Source organism: Crocodylus porosus, unplaced genomic scaffold (assembly GCF_001723895.1).
Source record: "Crocodylus porosus isolate Cpor-Errol unplaced genomic scaffold, CroPor_comp1, whole genome shotgun sequence".
Taxonomy (NCBI): Eukaryota; Metazoa; Chordata; order Crocodylia; family Crocodylidae; genus Crocodylus; species Crocodylus porosus.
This window is the reverse complement of record NW_017728948.1, coordinates 3,053,734-3,073,107: the sequence shown is the minus strand read 5'-3', so window position 1 is coordinate 3,073,107 and position 19,374 is coordinate 3,053,734. Positions and strand designations below refer to the sequence as shown.

The following is a 19,374-nucleotide window of genomic DNA, read 5'->3' as shown; positions in this document are numbered from 1 at the left end:
CCTGATAATCATATACTGAAAAAAAGAATCCATGTAAATCTTGACAACTTGTCAGAAATGTCCTTTTTAAGGTTAGTTCATTTGCCTGATGCCTGTTTTTGCAAATTAAAACAGCCATTTGATTCCAAAATTATTTTCACATGGACGAGACATGTTTTAGCTTTCTTTTTACACTGCTAGTTTACCAAACACAGTGATTTTTACAGCTTAACAAAAGGTGGGGGGAAGAGTCAAGAATTTACTTATACTGAAGACTTCTCAAATGCAAATTACTTCACAAGTGTGACGCCTGTAGTTTGGGAAGTTTCCAGACACCAGATCATTCTCAATAGGTCTTAAAGTAATCTCTTATTTTATCTGTACAACTGAAGTGAAGACACAGCTGAATGCATATTAGTATTGGTATTTCCAATGCATGTTTTTGATCATGTTACTGCTTGACTAGTTATGTAAAATCAAGGGGTGTTTTTACACGTGGTCCAGGGGTCGGGTGGGGAGTGAGGGGGCAGGGGGAAGGGGAACGGTCATCTTTCTAATTAGAGTGGTTCCAAGAGCCACTCTAAAAGTGCCTGCAGTGTCCCATATATCAGTGTCCCCCACACTTCAAAATGGCGGGGTGGGGACTCCCCAACTAACAGCTTGATGGTCTTCAGTTAAAGCACCCCCACTGCCATTTTGAAGCACGGGGATGCTGATGCACAAGATACAGAGGCTGGCTGGAGTGTGCTAATTAGCATGCTCCACCAGACTCAATTAAACTAGTCTGCTCTGATGCACTGTAATTACAGCACATTGGAGCAGCCTCCAGGAACGTCTACGAGCACCCAAGGTGCTTTGCATAATAAAGCCTTCTTGTGCAAGTCTATTGGGTTTTAGCTGCTTTGAATTTTAAAAAAAAAAATCCAACACTGAACCCATCTCACTCAATGACACAACCTTGAGTTTCTACGCTGTTCTTTTACGAGAGATAAGAAAAAAAAGGCAGGGGAGTATCAAAAACAAGTCCATAACATGACATGTAATTTTGGAATGAAAGTAACCAGAGGGCAATTGGTCACACATTTACGCCATGTCTCTGGGCACTTTTAAAAAGTGCCCAGAGCTTGCATTTGTATAAATGGAGAAATGCGCATCAGCGCTGAGAAAATGGCAGCGGCATGCTTTTGAACTAAAATGCATCGAATCTGCTCCGACGTATTGCAGTGCAAAAAGGTATGTGTATAAATGCCCTTAAGTTTTAACTAAATATTTAAGTTTACCTTCAATTTGCATTTAGAAATCATATCACGCACCTTCACAATTTGCTGTGCTCTTTCAGACAGTTTCACATCACTATCTTCAACCTGCAGTTAAAAATATTTTCCATTTATGCTCACTTCAGATTAACTGGTTTGCTTTTAAAATCGCTTCAATAAAAAAAAAATTGCTTGACATTCATGATAAACATGTGTTCTTTATGCAGCTTTAAATGACAATACTAGGTGACAAGTGGTATTTAAACCGTAAAGCTAAATTTAGTTCTTTAAGACCCTTTTGCATCCTTGCAATTCTGTGCTGCTACAGAGAACAAAATGGCCCCCAATATAACCCTAACATGTATATTAAAGCAGCCTTTAAAAATAGGAGGAGGATAGGGAAAAACTCCCTTCATCTGATTTTCATTGGGGGTCTTATAATACCTGGTGTTAAAAAATGCATGAATTTCGTTAAATATTATAAAGGGCTTTGAAACCAGAAAAAAAAAAGATCAGGCTTACACAGTCAGATAACACTTGCACAGTGACAACAACCACACTTAAAATTGACATAAAGTAACTGGAACTCCTACTTCTCTATGACTCTTTGATAAGCCCGTTTATATTAGCATCGCTTACCAATAAGTTTAATTAAACACAGAATTGCAGAATACCATTTTAATATTTACTTTAGTAATATCAGTGGTTTTTACTTATACATCTTAACAGATTTCTTTTTCCAGTGGTTTGCGTCTATACAAAATGACTTGGAATAGTTAAGATGTATTATACTAACCAACCAAGAAGCGTATCTTGGGATAGCTGCAGTCAAAATGATGTAGTTGGTTTCTGTATTAATACTGCCATCTGCAGGAAAGCAAATGAAAATCAGAATAAAAACCATGCGTCTATATTGTGTACATATTTTATTTAATAAGTTTAACTGCCTTTTTGGTCTACACTTTTGCTGATACTGAGGTTTACAAGTTCCTGTTAACTTTACTTATACAATAATCAATCCCCAAAAATAAGGGTTTTCTTACACTTAATTTCTTAAGACAGAAATATCCCATCTTTTTTATACTGTAACAAAACCATGATAAATACTACAGGTTTCCCTTGCTGTATGGGGGCTCTGTATGTGCGAATTCACTCTTATGCGATGACCCTTTTTATACTAGAAATTAGTTATATGCAAGGTAATTTAACTCTTATGGGATCGGTGTGGTAGAAACTTGCAGTCAGCTGCTTTGTGAGGTGTGTTGTGGGTGCATGCACACCGCCCCAGCAGGTAAGTCTGTGGGGGAGGGCGAACGGGCAGACTGAGGCCCCTGCAGTGAGGGAGGGAGGGGGGCACAGGCAGGGGCAGGGACTACAGGGAGCAGGTCCACAGCCAGGCCAGATGATAGGACAATTGGAGCCTGAGCAGCTTGTCCAGAGTGCAGGGGGCTCCCCCACCCCAGCACCAGTGCTGCATGTGAGGGGCGACATGTGGGCAGCACCACTGTGAAGCTCCCAGCCCAGGGACAGCCCTGGTCCTGGCTCCTCTGCAGCACCGGCCCCTGTACCCCAGCCAGGTCCCATCAGCACCCCGGAAGCTGTAAGCCATGAAGCCACCTGGCAGCAGTGCCTGCGGCTACTGCTCAGGGCAGCTGGTGCCCGTGCTTCTGGAGCTGCAGCTGCCCCGGGAGCGGTGCGGGTGTCAGTACAGTCAAGGTCTTGGAACGTATCCCCATGTGTTACACTGGAAAGCAGGTTCCTTTTATACGAATTTGAGTTATGCACTGTTTTCCAGGAATGCATGTACAGCATAAAGCGAGGGAAACCTATATAAAATTCAGCTCAACAGTAATGAGCAGCCCAGTTTCTCTCTAGGCTTTCTTCCATGCCTGTGTATCTCTGCTCTTCAGCTGCTGATTCTCCCACACTGGCCCAAAAAAACCCACCTGACCTCAACATGTTACTTTATTCCTCAACTCTTTCTTGCCTCGTCTCCCCAGCTCATCCACTTTCTCAAAGTTTGACCCCAAATTCAGTGACACCTTTTACATACAGTTGGTATTAGGTGTTTTTAAAAATTATTTAAAAACCACCAAGTGTCAGATAACTGTCTCCCCTCTCGGTCCTTCCTCTCCCACTCCATCGTTCAAGATTGTGATGCTGTGTTCCACTCTTGGCTACAACCTCTGCCTTGAGCACATCTTTAAGAGACCAAGTATTTTAAGAATTCCTATACATAGACAACACACAAAAACTTGGCAGTTAAGTGGTTTTCTTCACTTCAGCACTGTAGAAAACATCTAATGGGGTTTAAAGCTACTTGAAGGTTACCCTCTATTGTGTATTTCAGGAAAAATTCTATTCCAAAAGCAAAGTTGCATCCATTTCCTTTTTAGTTTATTTACTGATTTCTATTCAAGACAAAGTAGTGCTTTAGGAAATGTAAAGAAAAATGTTTTTTGTTGTTTTTTTTTTTAATTGTGAAAAGCAACAAATAGAAGCAACAAGTAAATATTCAGTAGGACAAAGAGATTTTGTCACGTAATCCTACCAAAGTGAAACAAGGCTTTTAGATTGGATGCAGAGAGACAAAACTTCTGTCTATAAAATAACCAATTGGATGATTTAGACTGCTAGTCAACTAACACTGCACATGAGATCATTACTAATAACTTCAACATATAATTGGTGGTAGGAACAATACTGAAAGAGAGCATTTTGCTACATTACAAATATGCAAAAACAAATTCAGAGAATAGCAATATGCACATTACAGCTTGACAGTAACGCGGAGATAGTTACCTTTCTCTTTCACACATATTTGGGTTGTTAGAAATGATTCTGAAAAGGCTACAGATCCCAAGCATCCCCTTCCGCCTAGCAAATCTGGGATGTCATATATGGTCATAGCCGCCTAGAGCAAATTGGTGGGAAGGGGGAGGGAGACGAAGCAGAGGAGCCTTTTATTAGATTCCAATGTTTCGAATACAGCAAGAACAGATTTCACAAAAGTTTTAGTTGTTTTAAATATTATACTTCCACATTACACACAGAAATAAAAGAGCCAAGGATTTTACTAGTGCAATAGGGTCCTGATCTTATGAAACCCAGAGTTCAAAACTCCATCAAGTTTCAAATGGTTTTCAATTTTCCAAATATGATCTTTGTATTCACTCAGCATATATTTATATGCACATGTACTACTTCAGACTAACTAGTACATGACATAAAAGCTATCTTGTATTATATTGAGAACTAAAGAGTTCTTTCAATACTGATAAAGCAATCTAATTAATAAGGTGAATGTTAGTAGATCAAAATAAAATAAGTCTTTAAAAAAAATATATATATATCAAACTTTTCTCTTTATTAAATGCAACCAGGACTGTACCCAATGATATATCTAACATCACACGGCTCTCCCACTTGTGCTTATATGGAATAAAGAGATCTAAAAGAAAAAAAAATCTTTAGGACCAGTAGTAAGCAATGACTATATCAACTGCACGATAAGACAGTTTATGGTACCAATTTTTACCCAATATTATATGATGCTGATATAAGTCAGTAAAAATTTCAAAGTCAAAACCCTTTGAATTTAAGTAGTAAAATTCATAACTCCATACTGCTGTTGCAGCAGGAAAGTACTAAGAAATTGCCCAGGTATGTGGCTGTTGCGTCTTGCTCCTGTATTCAGATTTGGAGCTAAGAAGCAATCTATACCTAGGTCAAACGACAAGGACTATAGAAGATTTTCTGCCTTTTGTTGTATTGTGTGGTTTGCTCTAATACCTCAAGTTAAATATGCCCATATGATTTTAAGCAACCCTCTTTCCCTCTTCCTGTAACACTAAGAGAGGGAGGGCATGGGTTATAGTGTCCCTTGTGGGTAAGGGGTGCTGGAGGGTTCAGAGCAGATATTCCTGTGGCACATGGCTGCCTACAATTGCAAGGGATGGGACTCAAAACATGTGACACCTTCCAGCCTTCTGCTGCCATTTCCAATAAAAGACATGACATTTCTTGTTTTTGAGTGCATCAGTGAATAGAAAATCCAACACTTCCCTTTGAAAATTACATAATGAGAGTTTACCATCATTGTTAAACATTTGTGCTTTATTTTCACTTAGAAAGTAGCTGGCTTTAACTTCCAGGCCTTCATTCTTTCCCAGGAGATGAGAAAGCCTTTTTAACACTTTATAACCCTAGCCTTAATAAAATACAGCCCTTAAAAAGAGCTTCAAAGTAAGAATGCACTGTTCTACTTTATGGATGAAGATGTTAGGAACACATCTATTCTTCAGGCTTTTACCATGCTAGGCAATGGGGCGCCAAAACATTTTGCTTTGCTGGTCACAAGCTGCCACCTGAATCAAGAATAGCAGGCTAGCAGGAAAGCACTGCATGCCAACTAATTAGCACTGCTCCTCACAACTACACTGCTTCCAGATCAAAAGATAAAGGTACACAGAAAAGCAAAGTGTACGTGATCATGCCTGGCACAGAAGCTTTTGTTTTAAGGTTTGTCTGCTCCATAGAGACGATTTCCCTGCGACCAGACAAATATAATGAAGACAATTAAGGTTAGCTCAGATCAAATATGGGACTCCCAACACACAGTTCCCCTTGTCTCAACCACTGGGCTAAGCTCCAAAACTTCATTAGGGGAAAAGGAAATGTCAAAAAAACATCTTGCTACCCATTTTTGCATCCATAAGGCAGGCGCTATAAACTGTAGACATTCCAGCTGTCTGCCAGCTCTCCACAGCTTGCAATCTCAAGTGATTATTTTTAAAGAAGGTCATGTATTTTTACTTACAGCAATTCCCAACTATAAAGAGAAAACACTACTATACTTGGACATAAGACAGCCCAGACATTTGTCGCAGAACTGAGAAACGCTACTTACAGTTTTAACCAGATAAAGGCTATCCTCATTGTCCAATGGAATAATTCTAAAACAAAATAATATTTGAATATTTAAAAAAATTAGCCAGTGTTAAGTGAGAGTTCACAACATGCACTCAGAGTGACCATTTCAGATTGTAATAAACACTTTCCGGAGCATTTTAGTTAGTTAAGCAACAACTGGGTTTTAGACAGCATGGTAAGATGACAAGTTTGAGAAGACAACCTTGTTCAAAAAGCATTTATTTAAAAAAAAAAGAAAAAAAAGAGAATTCTGAATGAGTTCATGCTGCCCCAGAGATGCTCTGCCAAAACTGTTTTATTTTTCAAATGACACTGAAATTCTACAGAAATATAAATCTGCAGAAAGAAAAAGGGTGTGGTTTGTTATACAAAGGAAAAAACGTTTAGTCTTTGTTTAACTAACATTAAGATAACTACTTTTTCCATATGAAAAAGATGACGATGAGACTGACCTTCCATGATTATTCACGGCTTGAATCTGAAAAGCTATCTTGGAACTATGGATATAAAGAAAGAGTAATTAATGAAAATATATCTGTATTGAAGATCTACTATTATTATCTACTAACAATTCAGATCGGTTTCAAAGCCAAAATGACTTTCCAAGCAGGAACAACATGAAGGGGAAGAATAAAATAATTATTGTACTAATCTTTTTAATGCAACAACACAGTTTCCCATTATTTAAGTAGTTTATGGGCCAAATTAAAAAAAAATAAAAGTGCTTAAGTGTGATTTCTCAGGGTGCATGGGAGGGGGCCTGGGGATGGAGATCAGGGTTGGGCAAATATATCTGATGCTGTTTCACTTGTTTTAAGTATATCACTACATAACTGAAAATACCTACCATAATGCAGTTTTGAATTGTGTTAAATTAAACAAATCTAGCATGGATAGAAGATTCTCTTCTGCTGTTTCCCTTGCCTGCAAAAGGAAAAAAAAAGTCTTTTTCCATCCCTGCAAAATTATCGGGATTACAGAATTCTTAACATTGAGGAGCATGCATACTTTGAACAAAGACCATAACCCAAACATTACTGCAAAATATTAAAGATGCACCAAACTATTAGCTGTCTGGGCTTATTAACCAATGTAATTGTAATATTCTTCTTGCTAGAAAGTTGACACACTTCAGCACAGCACGTATAAAAATCTTTTATACTTTGAAAAAGCGCCAATTAAAACAGACATCTCAGATTCACTAAGGGCAATGTACCAACTTCATTTGCATCAACAGCAATTTGTTCTAGCCATATCAGATAACCTCCAAAATTTAAAAACAAAATTAAAGCAAAGGAAGCAAAAGGCCTTCACTTTAAATGCTTATATGCACGACAACATGGCAAACAGGACTGACAGAAGTTTTGTTTAAGTTGTTTAAATTGACATTTATGATGGGGCTTTCCACCTGGCAGCGGAAGTATTAGCATGCAGCCTCCCAGGTTCCCCACTCAGCTGCTGCAGCAGCCCAGGCCTCAGGGGCTCTTCCTCCCTATTCTGGCTTCTGCCACATGCCCACACTCCAAGGGGCAAGGAAACACAGCACAGCCAGCTTGTGGTGCTGGGGGAGCCAGCGGCCTGACTACCTGCGTGGCCAGCTTCCACGGGGGAGCCTGCATGGAGCTGAAGGTTAAGAAAGGGTGCTGTGTGCATGGTACAACAGGGAGTAGAGGGGGGAGGTGGAGCTGAAAGGAGAACTGTATGGTTGGGGCAACCTGGGGGGACCTGTGTCCCCAAATAGTGTGGCCCAGTGCAGTGTCCCGTCCCTTGCCACTAATGCCCTGATCTATGATATACTGAATTGCTATTAGTTACCTTGATTTCACTGGATGTTTTAGCATAACATTCAATGCTAGCAAGTACAGCTTTTAGCACTGCAGCATATATTTGGGACAAGAGCATACTGAAAAAAATAAATACAGACATGGTATTAACAAGATATTGGTTACTGCAGTTAACCAAGTAGAAAAAAAAGTCAATGTTTCTTATTTCTAATAAAGCAGGTTTCCCATTGAGAAAGACACACAGAAGGCCTTATTTCAAATTGTGTAGACATTTAAAATCTCCAATATTGCTCCCATATAAAAAAATTAAAATTCATTTAAAAACATTGACTGGAATCAGTCAAACGGAGGTTCTGCTACCAACCAGTGAAAGCCCCTTTGCAGACTGCATCCTGGATTAGTCTTGTAGACTGTCCCAGTTCTAGATGCTAAAGATCCTAGAAACATACTGGGCTAACCTATGCAACGGAAAGAATTACTTGTTCTGTAGCAAACTAACCATGCTGAGGAAACAGCAGTACTGAACTTGAACTAGAAATATGACATTCACATGGATGTGTTTTGTCTATGATTTGCAGGGGTTTCCCCTGGTTTGTTTTATCTGCATGATCTCTCTCACAGAAATCAAATTCACTCATTGAGCTGAAAAAGTGAGTGCACTAAAAACAATGCAACTTGATGTGTTCCTGATACTGCCATTCTGGCTCACAAATCTGGTCCCATTTTCTCTCCAAGTTCCTCATATACCTTGGCAAGATGCCCCTCAAAAACAAGGAAGACCCGCGGTTTAATATGCAGCATAATTACTACAATAGCAAAATGCAAAACAAGTTAGTCTCAGGCTGCAACGTTCTGCGTGGAGGAACAAACGTAATCCTACATATCCTTGGCACCACACAGATTAGAGGATTGTGTTAAAAAAAACCCCAACCAAACAACTTGTATACCCATTAATTAAAAATGGCCAAATTTGGGATTAAACTGAGCTTCACAAATAACATCCTGCTTTGGATGTTTTTCCTAAGGAGTGTTAGAAGCTGCTACCCCCCCACACACTCTGATTACAGGCATTCAAAATTCTGGACTAATCCCAAAAATATGTTATGCATAAAACACTAAATGGGGCTTTTCTTTACAAAAAACAAAGGATAACAAAGAGACAGTTCTCTTAGGTCCTCAGGAGTATTTATCTGGCAAACAATAATGTTCTACTTTATGTTAATAGTTTTGCATTCATTGTGTTCACAGTGAATGGTGAACTTGTTTTCCTAGTCACTAATATACAGCATAAATGTCACCATTATTGTTTTTGCTGTCAAATCTCTATTTTCTCAACCTGTCAACTAGGCTTGTGTCTGGCAGGAAATGTCTCACCCCACAGGGAGTACAAAAAGCCTTCTAAAGTTATCATATCTCATGAGGAAGATCATCTCTATAAAGAAAGGTCTAGGACTTCAAAAATCAGAGGGGAAACAATGAAGACAGAGAGCTGTATGTAACGGCTGTTTGAGACTGTTTCAGGGAATGCAGAAGAGTGGGCATCAAGAAGCTGAAAGTGGCACACAAAAAGGTCATGCCATTGCTGGTGAGGCTCTCCAGGGCACCAACAATACACCAGGCTAGGGACAGAAGTTACACATAAACCGGTTTAAGTGAGCAGAAACTGGTTTATGATAAACCTCGTTGAATGTAGTATCAGACTTAACTGATTTGGGTCAAACCGGTTTATGCAATTTCTGTCCCAAACCCTTTCCTCGTTCAAGTTAAATCACAGCCCTCCAGCATGCTTGGCAGCTGTGCACTGTGCTGTCTGCTCCAGCAGAGAAGGGTTGTGGGGGGCAGGCAAACCCCCACTCTTCCCCCAAGTACAGAGCTGCCCTGGCCTGGTTTATTTAGTGCTGGCTTCAACTGTGGACTACAAATCCCAGAGGCACCTGGAAGCAAGAGAGGAAGGGATGAGCAACCCTGCGAGTCCTGCTGCTGGGATTCTGAATGGCAAATCCCAGAGACCTATGGGGCAGGAAGAAGCAGCAAACACACAGCCCATACTGGCTATATGCCAGAGAGCTGTGCTCTGCAGGTACGTGGCTGCATTTCCTGAATCAAAAGTGAATGTCTATCCAGTTGTTTCTCAGTTTAATCTCTGTAGTTTAAACTAACCTGCAGACTGAATTGATTCAGCCTCGGGCTTTTTGACTGTCTTGTGATGGCCAAAACCAAAAAAATTAATAAGCAATAAATATGTGCTTCTTGGAGGCATTTGGAACTTTTTGTCCAATATGAAGCTTGTATTTTTGTAACCTGAAAATGTAACTTGTAACTGTGTGTGGGACCGGCTAGGTCTCAAAGACAAAGCTATAGCTGTGAAATTAGTTGACCTAATACTTCTTTCTTGCTCAGAATTTAGCCTTGATGGTGATAAAAACTGGATTCAACTGCCTAGCTTGTCCTGTCTTAAAATGTACTGGATCTCTCAAAAAAGCATAGCCAGAGAGTTTTGAAGGGGCTGGATTTAGGTGAGGTAATGTTAATTTCAAACCTAAAGATGCTGTGTTACAATTTGCTTATTGGATAAACCCAAGCTTGGGCAGTAACTTATCATAATAATTTCTAACACCTTCTAACCCCATAGGATAACAGCTATAAAGCAATATTATGAATGGCTACATAACTAAAAAATTAGCATAATTAGAATATAAAAGAACACACAAATCATCATAACCCTCGGGAAGGACGGAACAGAAGGGTCATTGCTGTCCCATACACCCACGGATCTCTCTTACTCCCTGTGAGAGCAAGGACCAGATCCTAACTGAGGAGCCTCCACCGGTTCTCCTTTGGACAGCCCAGTTCAGAGATGACTTCGCTGATTCAACTTGACATGAATCTTCTAACCAAGGGACTATCGATAAGTTACTAACCAAGTGGGAATTCTTGGTTAATTTCTTTATCTGTTGTATTATCACTGTCAATTTTAATCTGTATTGTTATGTTGTCTGTTTGTTAGCTTAACCTTTTTATTAACTACTATATATGCAAACTATCTTTTGTTGTCATAAGTAAAATTCATTCCTTTTAGTAAGTGAAACTTGTCATTTCTTTCCTTTCCAACATCACCTCCTTGATCCGGAACCAAAAAGCCCAGTGGCTAATAAAGTTCCAGTGCTCAGTCAGTCTGCAACTAAATTGATACACTCACAGTGCCCAGCTGGCCTGTGACGCTGTCTGCACTTAGCCCCAGAGCTGGTAGCAGATCCAGGAATGGGGGAAGAGGGAGGAGGAGTACTTTCTTCCCCCACATTTTGGTTGTGCATGTGCAGCAGAGAGAGCTCTGAGCTCACTGCCTGGTCAACATGAGCTCCTGGCACAGCTCCATCTCAACTGGTAAGCTCAGAGCTCATGGCTTTTTGGGGCAGGGACTAGTCAGAGTCGCTAGTTTTGTATGGCTCTGGAGCCCAGGGGGTGAATGCTGTTGCTGTTCCCCCTTTCTCTCTGCACTAAATTCAGCAATAGAGGAAAGAAAAGAACACATGCCAGCAGCCACACTCACTGCTTGGGTTTAAGCTGTGCAGAATCAGGGGCCAGACACTGTGCTGAAAGTTTGTGTGTGGCACAAACAGGGTTTCAACCACACTGCCACAACCCTCTGCCCAGAATACAGCAATGTTTGAAATATCAGAGCTAAAAGGAATGAGACAAAGTATTATTTGATGGCAGATGAGTACTGAGTCAATGAAAACTAATATACGCTTAAGAAAGTTTTAATGGTCATTTATCCTATTTCCTAATTCATTTTAAAATTAGTGTAAGCAGAATTTTTCCCTCTACCCTTTGCTGCATTCCTACAGCACAATGCAAACTACCAGATACAGTGTGCTTATCAGATTAGAGGATATATGCCTGTGCTTAAATTTTACTATGCTTCTTTTAAAAAGATACATGGTTTTAATAAATTTAAGCAGAAGGCTGGGCAGAGCTGCATCTCTCTGTATTAGTAAATTTAAGTTTTGGGTTTGTTTTTTTTTTTAAAGCCTTTAACATTTCCTTTAAATTTCTGTTTTGGATCTTTAGTGATATTTTGGATTTCTTATTTGTCAGCATCTGATTAACAAATCTGCTCCAATAAAAATAATATTCTGCAAAAGGAAAAACAACATACCTGTGCTTTATTCCTGCCTCAAGGGAACATTTGGACTTACTAACAATAAGATGAATTAGAGAACAAAAATAAATTAAAATAATGCTAGCTTACACTTGCTCAGCTTTCTTGTGCATCTCATTGTCATTCCCTGTACACAAAGTAAAAGGTGAAATAGTTCAAATTAGTTTTACATGGTAGTACATCACATCATGCAATCTCATACAAAGAATACCTACTTTCAAGATACAGGACCAGGATGTCAGGAACCTAAACAACTACCATATATCATTAATTTGCAGAGTATTTTTTTAACTCTAGTTTTATATTAAAAAAGTACACATATTAGGACAGATACGTTCTGCTTAAATGAATGGGTTTGTTAAACTCTCAGAGAACTAAACCAAATGCTTATACCTAGGTGCCTAAAGTTAAATTCCCAAATTCCCATCAGTAACCGGTACACTTCCAAATTAATATAGGCATTTTAAATTAAGAGCTGCGGGAGGGTCAATACCTTGGTGAGGGTGGGAAATTAGGCCACTTAAGGTACGGACAAACATTTATAGTACTTCAAGCACCTTAAAAGCACTGTGAAAAGTGAGTAAAAAGACTTCACAGCACTACAAACTGCCATAAACCATATTTTAAAAAGCTATTCTTAATGAAACAGGGATAATGCTGAAGCACTTGGGTCACGTTCATCTCCCCTGCCAAATTTAGGTGTGCAAATAAATTTAAGATCTTGGAAATATATGGGTCTGAAAAACAATTTGCCAGAGATGCCAATCCTGAGCATGCATGTGCTTTACTTTTCACAAGCGAGAAGTCCAGCCGACTTCCCTGGGTTTGTTCACATGCATAAATTCCAAGCCTTCAGGCCCCATCTACATATTACAGTTAAGGCATGATAACCAGTTAACCATGCCGTAAGTGGTCACCTGGCCACACACTCAATAAGTTAATGGTGTGCTAAAAAGAGGAATAAGGTATGAAGTGTGAATGAGAACTTTGTAGTGGTTTCCTATCACACCATTAACTGAATGTGTGGCCAGGGGCCCTTGTGGCAGACTGGTGCTCCCAGATGGGCGGCAGGGCAAATGGATCCCCAAACCTGGAGGCTCTCAGCTAACAGGGCTCCTGGCTTCAAGGGCACCCTATTGCCCAGCAGCTGCAGTCTCCTAGCTGCGGTGATGCATGGGATGCGCCTTTAGCTGAGGGGGCTCCTAGTCACGGGACTCTACGTCTTGCCAGTGCAGGGGGAGCCCTGAATTGGGCTCCCCCTGCACTGGCAATAAGGCCTGATGGGATCAGATTCATGATCCCACAATTTTGCCTCCTGCCATTGTGTGGATCACACATTAGCTCACAAATCTTTACCAGCACATAAAAAGTTTTGAGGGGCTCCTCTATAAATGTTCAGTTTGGCTCACGGTAAAAGTTAACAGCCAGATTAATATGAAGATCCTTATCTTTTTGACTAATGACCACTTCAATCCCTCCACTGATCAAAAGCAAAGAATTGTCTTTTCCTAAGATAATAGAAAAATACACTTAAAAAAAAAAAAAAAAATACACAGCTGCAGATCTAGCAAGTCGATAAAATAGTAAAGTTTTTTTTTTTAAATTTGGGAAAGTTAAAGCTGCTCTTCTTTACAATCTTTTTCAGATGCATAGCTCTCTCCCACTCCCCCCACCAAAGATCATTAAGCAACATGTATCAAAATACCTGCCCCAAAGAGGTTCACTAATTTTAAAATTCCCAGAGGAGAAACATTAGGGAGAAAACAAAAAACACACTTAATCCACACTTCATACAGCAAGGGGCCATAGGCTGTGTATTTAATGCTCAAGTCCCAATTATAATAAAATTGGTTCCACATATAAGAGTAAATGTTTATGGTGATGGCAATGTAGGCTCTCTGTCCCTAGCTATAAAAGAAATACATTTCAAGGCATAGTTATTCATAAGACTGTTTAATGAATCTTTGAAATGACTCATTAAATCATCTCTAAGGATCTCTTAGACAAACCAATCCACTCACTTTCTGAATGATTTACATTTTAATATAGTGAAGTGATTTTATAGCATGGTTTATGTTGGAGAGAGAGCACTGTATCTTAATTATCTTTTTATTCACAGAAGTTTAAATGGAAAGATAGGATGTAACTTTCCATCTTTTACTAAAATTTCCTGTTGTGAAGATGGATTTCCCCATATATTATCTTTATTTAATGAGTCCAAAAATAAGAAGGTGGGGCGGTTAGTAGATGACACATAGGGAAGATGGGCTACGAGGAAATCATCTTGTCCAGCCCCCTGTTCAAGGCAGGATCATCCCTGCCTACACCATCCCAGTAAGGCATCTGTCTAATCTGCTCTAGAAAGTTTCTAGAGATGGAGATTCTAAGTGCAAGACTGCAGATGCCAGAACATTTTTGGAAAATACACTTAGGCAAACCTAATCCTTTTTTGGCCATTTGGATCATGAGCCTATTTTAAGTAGATCACTGATGCTCAACCTTCTGACCCCACCGGCTGGATGAATGGTGCGGGCCCAGACTACAGGCTGGATCTGGAGCTCAGGGTCAGTACGTGGGCTGATCCACAGGCGCAACTCAACGTGCTGGCCTGTTGTGCACATGGGCCCAATACCACATGTAGTGCAACCCCGTGCACCAGATTCAACCCACCGGTCAAGAAAACTGCAGCTTCTCTCCTGCGAAGTAACACTCCCCCCATTGCCAAACTTTTGGACCCGTGTGGAGACCCATGGGCCAGGTGACATGGCCTTGCAGGTTAAACATCACTGAAGTAGATTATTCAAGTTGTTTCAGCATACGTCACACTTCTAAACAGGGTAAACATGGTTAAATCATCTTCCAGAACTCCTGCAGACAAAAGTTTTTCTAGTAAGAGCTATGACTGTATGCAAAAAGAGTGCAGCTGATATGAAAAGTTACTCCACCATGTTATCACCGAGATCCTGTTTGGCTGTCTCATATCATTAAGAATAACATAAAGGATTGCCTTTGTTACAGCAATAATGTTCACATAATCCTTGTTTTCCTACAAACCAGTTTGTAATACAACTGAAACTTGTTTCTAACTTGGAGGACTGTGTTTGCACAGCAAACTCTGGGTAAACTTACCTGTGCAATAATGTGCTGCTACAACATTATTTCCCATTGTTCCAATACCACACCCTTCCCTGCAATCAAGATTGCCTGAGAATTATTTGCATTCTCTCTGGTGCCAAAAATTAACTAGAGTTTAGCCTAATTCAGTTCATGAGAGCTGTACTAACACTTCTATATTGGTTCAGGTATCAGAAGAACTTTAAGAGACATTCAGGTATCTCTGTACCACACTATCATAGGCTACAAACATCCTCTTTGAAAGTTTTCCCATGTTCCACGTTGAGTTTATGTCTATTTTCCCAACACTTCCGGAGCATTACATAAGAACATCTGAAATATCTTAGTAAAACAGATGTACGTGAAAAGCACAAGCTCAGATAGGCCTCCTTATACAGGAGGCTCCTTGCTGTATGAAGTGTGGATTAAGTATGTTTTCTGTTGTCTCTCTAAAGTTTCTCCTCTCTGGGAATTTTAAAATTAGTGAACCTCTTTAGGGCATCAAATTCTATATGCTTTCAGTCGCTCTACAAGCAATAAAGCAGTTGTTAAAGCATTAAAGATAAAAAACAGATATAATTTTTGTTGAGGCATCAGCTGTGCCAGGATGCGTCCCAGGATAGCTGTTATCCTGGGACATCTATTTAGTCCCTAAATAGATGTTATTAGGGCCAGTGTTCTGCAGGGTCAGGCTCCTGCCACTCCTGGGACTTCCCAGACTTGATTGTGCAGGAAAACAGCCCCAGATACTATGCCCTGACCCAGAGGACAGTTCTGTAAGCGGAGGAACACCCCCGGGGTTTCACTGCTTGGAAACACAAATCTGGATCAGGGTACACAACTTCCTGGGATACACAAGAAAGTGAACAAACATTCTCCTCGATTCAGGTTCACAGTGACTAAGCTTGGTCTCACAAATATTTTGGGGCAATTGGAGTGCAACAAGAGGCAAGGACATCTATTCCCTTTCAGCCTGTGCCGCAATAAAAATATTTAAATGTGGTATAACATCTATTTGCCCCATAAAGCTAATCAAAAAAGAGAAGTCCCTTAACTACTTCAAGATAATATTAAAAAACACTTACCCAGATAAGGAATGTAAGTGGTTCCAAAAAAATAGGTCCTTGAACAAGCCAGAGGTCCTTTTGGTGACACACACTGCACTACCTAGGGATCAGTAGTAACAAGATGCAAGTAAGTCATAGCATATACCATAATTTTACATTACTAACAGACTATAAATTACTAAAATCTGCCTTTGTTTTCTACCAACTCAAATACTATAAGAAAGTGCATGAAATAGGACCACCAGTATTAAAAGAAAGTAATGTTAATATTTGTTTTCATTTATGTGGCTCAAAAAGTCTTTGAAAAAAAAAAAAAAAGAAAAAGATGAGCTCTGAATTCCATGTGCATTAAAAAAACGGTTCCAGGTTTGTTTATGTAATATGTCTTTTAATGAATAAAGCGCCTGATTAACCATCCATGCACTCGGTCTTTGACTCACTATTTTCTTGCATCCTATGAGCTAAGAGCAAATATCACACACACACACACACATATATATATACCTCTAAGTGTACCACTGTCAGCCCTCTGAGACTTACTGACATGATGTGGCTGACACCGTGTCAGAAAGCCATCACGCCTGGTGGTGGAAAATAAGAGATGGTCCTAATTAGAAACCTACCCACCTACAGGAATAAAAAGAAAACAGTACAACTGGTGTCCATGTGGGACTCAAAGGAAGTAAAACCGAAAATTATGTTTAATGCAATTGGAATGCACCAAGGAGTCCCCACATCCAGCTGTAAGACAGTGACTTGTGAAATACTCTTCAGTCAGGGTCATAAAAATCACCATCAGGTCACTGCTCCCAATTCCCTGAAGCAATAAGCTATATTCAACAGTCTAACAGCATAAATTAGGACCAAAACACTCCCAAAGCCTACTTAGATCAGCTACAAGGGGTAACTAAACACTGCAGTCTGCACACTACCTCTCCTAGATTACGACATATTACCTTCTTGATGCACCCAGCCCATCCAGCCAGAGGATCAGTGTTCCCTGGGGTCGCTTCCCCAGCTGTTGCACTACCATGCAGGGAACACAAGCCATCCAACTCATGATATGTTTTAAAACCAAAGTTTTACTTGAAAATGGAAAGAGTTCATTTTGAAAATTCACCTTAGTAACCTTCTTTAATTGCTGAAAGAATTTGGGGGTTTTACAGTCTGTTTGGTTGCTTCAATATATATGCAAACAGTTTGAACACCTTAATGCTGCATCTATTTAGTAAAATACATTTCAATACTACAGAAAGTGTAAGGTGCTTTAGAAACTGTTTCATAAAACCTCTTTGTGAATCTTATGATTCTAACAGAAGAGTTAAATCCACATACAAGCTTTCAAGGGGGATTCAGACTCTCCAGGTTGCAAGTATAAAAAAAAAGACATCACGAACAATGAATGGACACGGGTGTAACATTTTCAGGTACTCATGATCCTTAAAAAGACTGTTTCTTAATACATAAAATGATTTTCTATCAAGTCCTAATTGTACAACAGCCCCATGCTCAGAGCATCCATTTAATTCAACAGGAGTTTGGCTTTGGAAAGGCCGCATGCAGGATTTGCCTCACGGGAACAAGAACTTGTCACCAAACAAAAAGAGAGGCAAACGCCAGAGTGCTTTACTTGCATTTTTACTTTATTACACGTATGCTAAATATTTGATTGATCACTATTAAGCACTCTGTAATGCCAGAGAAACAAAGTAAAAAGTGTATGGCTTGAAAAATATCAACGTTATTAAAGGCTCACCATGTGCTTGGCAGTGCTTCCACCCAGGCCTGTGTTTCGAACTAGATGTCCCTCTGATGGAAAATTGAAGTTCCCAGAGTTTAGGTTCTCTTTAGTTGAGTGGCTACCAAACAACACAAAAGGTTGTCTGCTCGGGCTGAAAAGAGGAAAAAAAAAATCTAGTTGTCACTGCTTCTTCAAGACATTGATACACGTATCAATTTGTAAAACATTCACAATATTTCTTGGCATTCTCATTAAAACAGAGTGTAACAATAGAAGTCTAACAGCAGCACACCTGAAGAATCAAATGGAAAAAACACCTGTTGTTAGAAAGAGAGAGAACAAAAAAAAAAAAAACAAAACATATTGAATTAACTGAAGATAAGATTAGGTCATTAAATATTTATCAAACCTTCTGTATCTACCTCCAGGGTGTTCAGAAACAAACTGGAGTCTACACTTTCCTGTTTGCAATTTTGATTTTTGTCTAATGTTTCTATGGATATCTCTAGTTCAAGAACAGGTTTTCAGCTGCCTCCGAGCTTTTCCCTACTGTATGCGAAGGAAACTGTTTGGAAGAGACTCACAAGCAGGTTCGTTCAAGGGTGGGTAGCTCTGGAGCCAATCAAGCTCCTTGTGATTTCAGGAAAATTCTCCTACCGATTACTTCAATAAGAATAAGAGGTATTAGACGAGCGTGTTCGTTGAACTCCACTACTTAGTTGCAGTTAAAGACCATAAAAAGTTGTTTCAGATGGTAGCTCAGATCTTCCTTTGGTTTGGCCACTAGATCAACCTTGTTTTGGAAAAGTGGCAGAAAAGAGATCCTGCCATTAGCATCCTGTTGGAAGGTAGAGTTCATTTTTGCTGCAATTGAGGAAAATGTCTCTCTTTTAAAACCAGGAAACTGCTGAATTTCTGCTGCTAGGTAGCTCATACCTCTACACCAATGCTGCCTAACCTTTTTGTCCAGGGGGCTGGGTTGGCATTGCCCGATTCGTCTGCAGGCTGAATTCAGCTGGTGTTCCCGATACAGTACCTGGGTGGGCACAGCAGACACACTGGGTTCGGAGGGGAAAAAGAGGCACAGAGGCCAAGTGCAAGTGCAGCCTTACAGGGAAAGGAGCTGGACCCTGCCCCATGGAAAGGAAAGGGGGTGTAGCCTCACCCAGAGGGTGAACAAGGCAGGGGCGGGGGAAGTAGGTGTTACCCAGCCCCAAAGGGGGGAATGGGATGTGAACAAACCCTTTGCAGAGAAGGGGACACGGCCAGGCCTCAATGTGGCCCCACAGGGGAAAGGGGTACGGCCCAATGGCAAAAGGAGGTAAGGGGATATGGCCTG

General features: G+C 40.1%; 1 protein-coding gene across 1 annotated transcript in view; it reads right to left on the bottom strand.

Annotated features, from left to right (window-relative positions):
• CUNH20orf194 (chromosome unknown C20orf194 homolog) overlaps positions 1-19,374 on the bottom strand; it is a gene marked incomplete at its 5' end in the record, with an annotated part of 123,010 nt that overhangs the window by 52,846 nt on the left and 50,790 nt on the right. The window contains 10 exons of the mRNA XM_019552559.1: positions 1,293-1,343; positions 2,032-2,102; positions 4,038-4,149; positions 6,145-6,190; positions 6,620-6,664; positions 7,015-7,091; positions 7,983-8,070; positions 12,204-12,240; positions 16,313-16,394; positions 18,051-18,186. Coding sequence (XP_019408104.1) covers positions 1,293-1,343; positions 2,032-2,102; positions 4,038-4,149; positions 6,145-6,190; positions 6,620-6,664; positions 7,015-7,091; positions 7,983-8,070; positions 12,204-12,240; positions 16,313-16,394; positions 18,051-18,186 — 745 coding nt within the window. The remainder of the gene's footprint in view (positions 1-1,292; positions 1,344-2,031; positions 2,103-4,037; positions 4,150-6,144; positions 6,191-6,619; positions 6,665-7,014; positions 7,092-7,982; positions 8,071-12,203; positions 12,241-16,312; positions 16,395-18,050; positions 18,187-19,374) is intronic.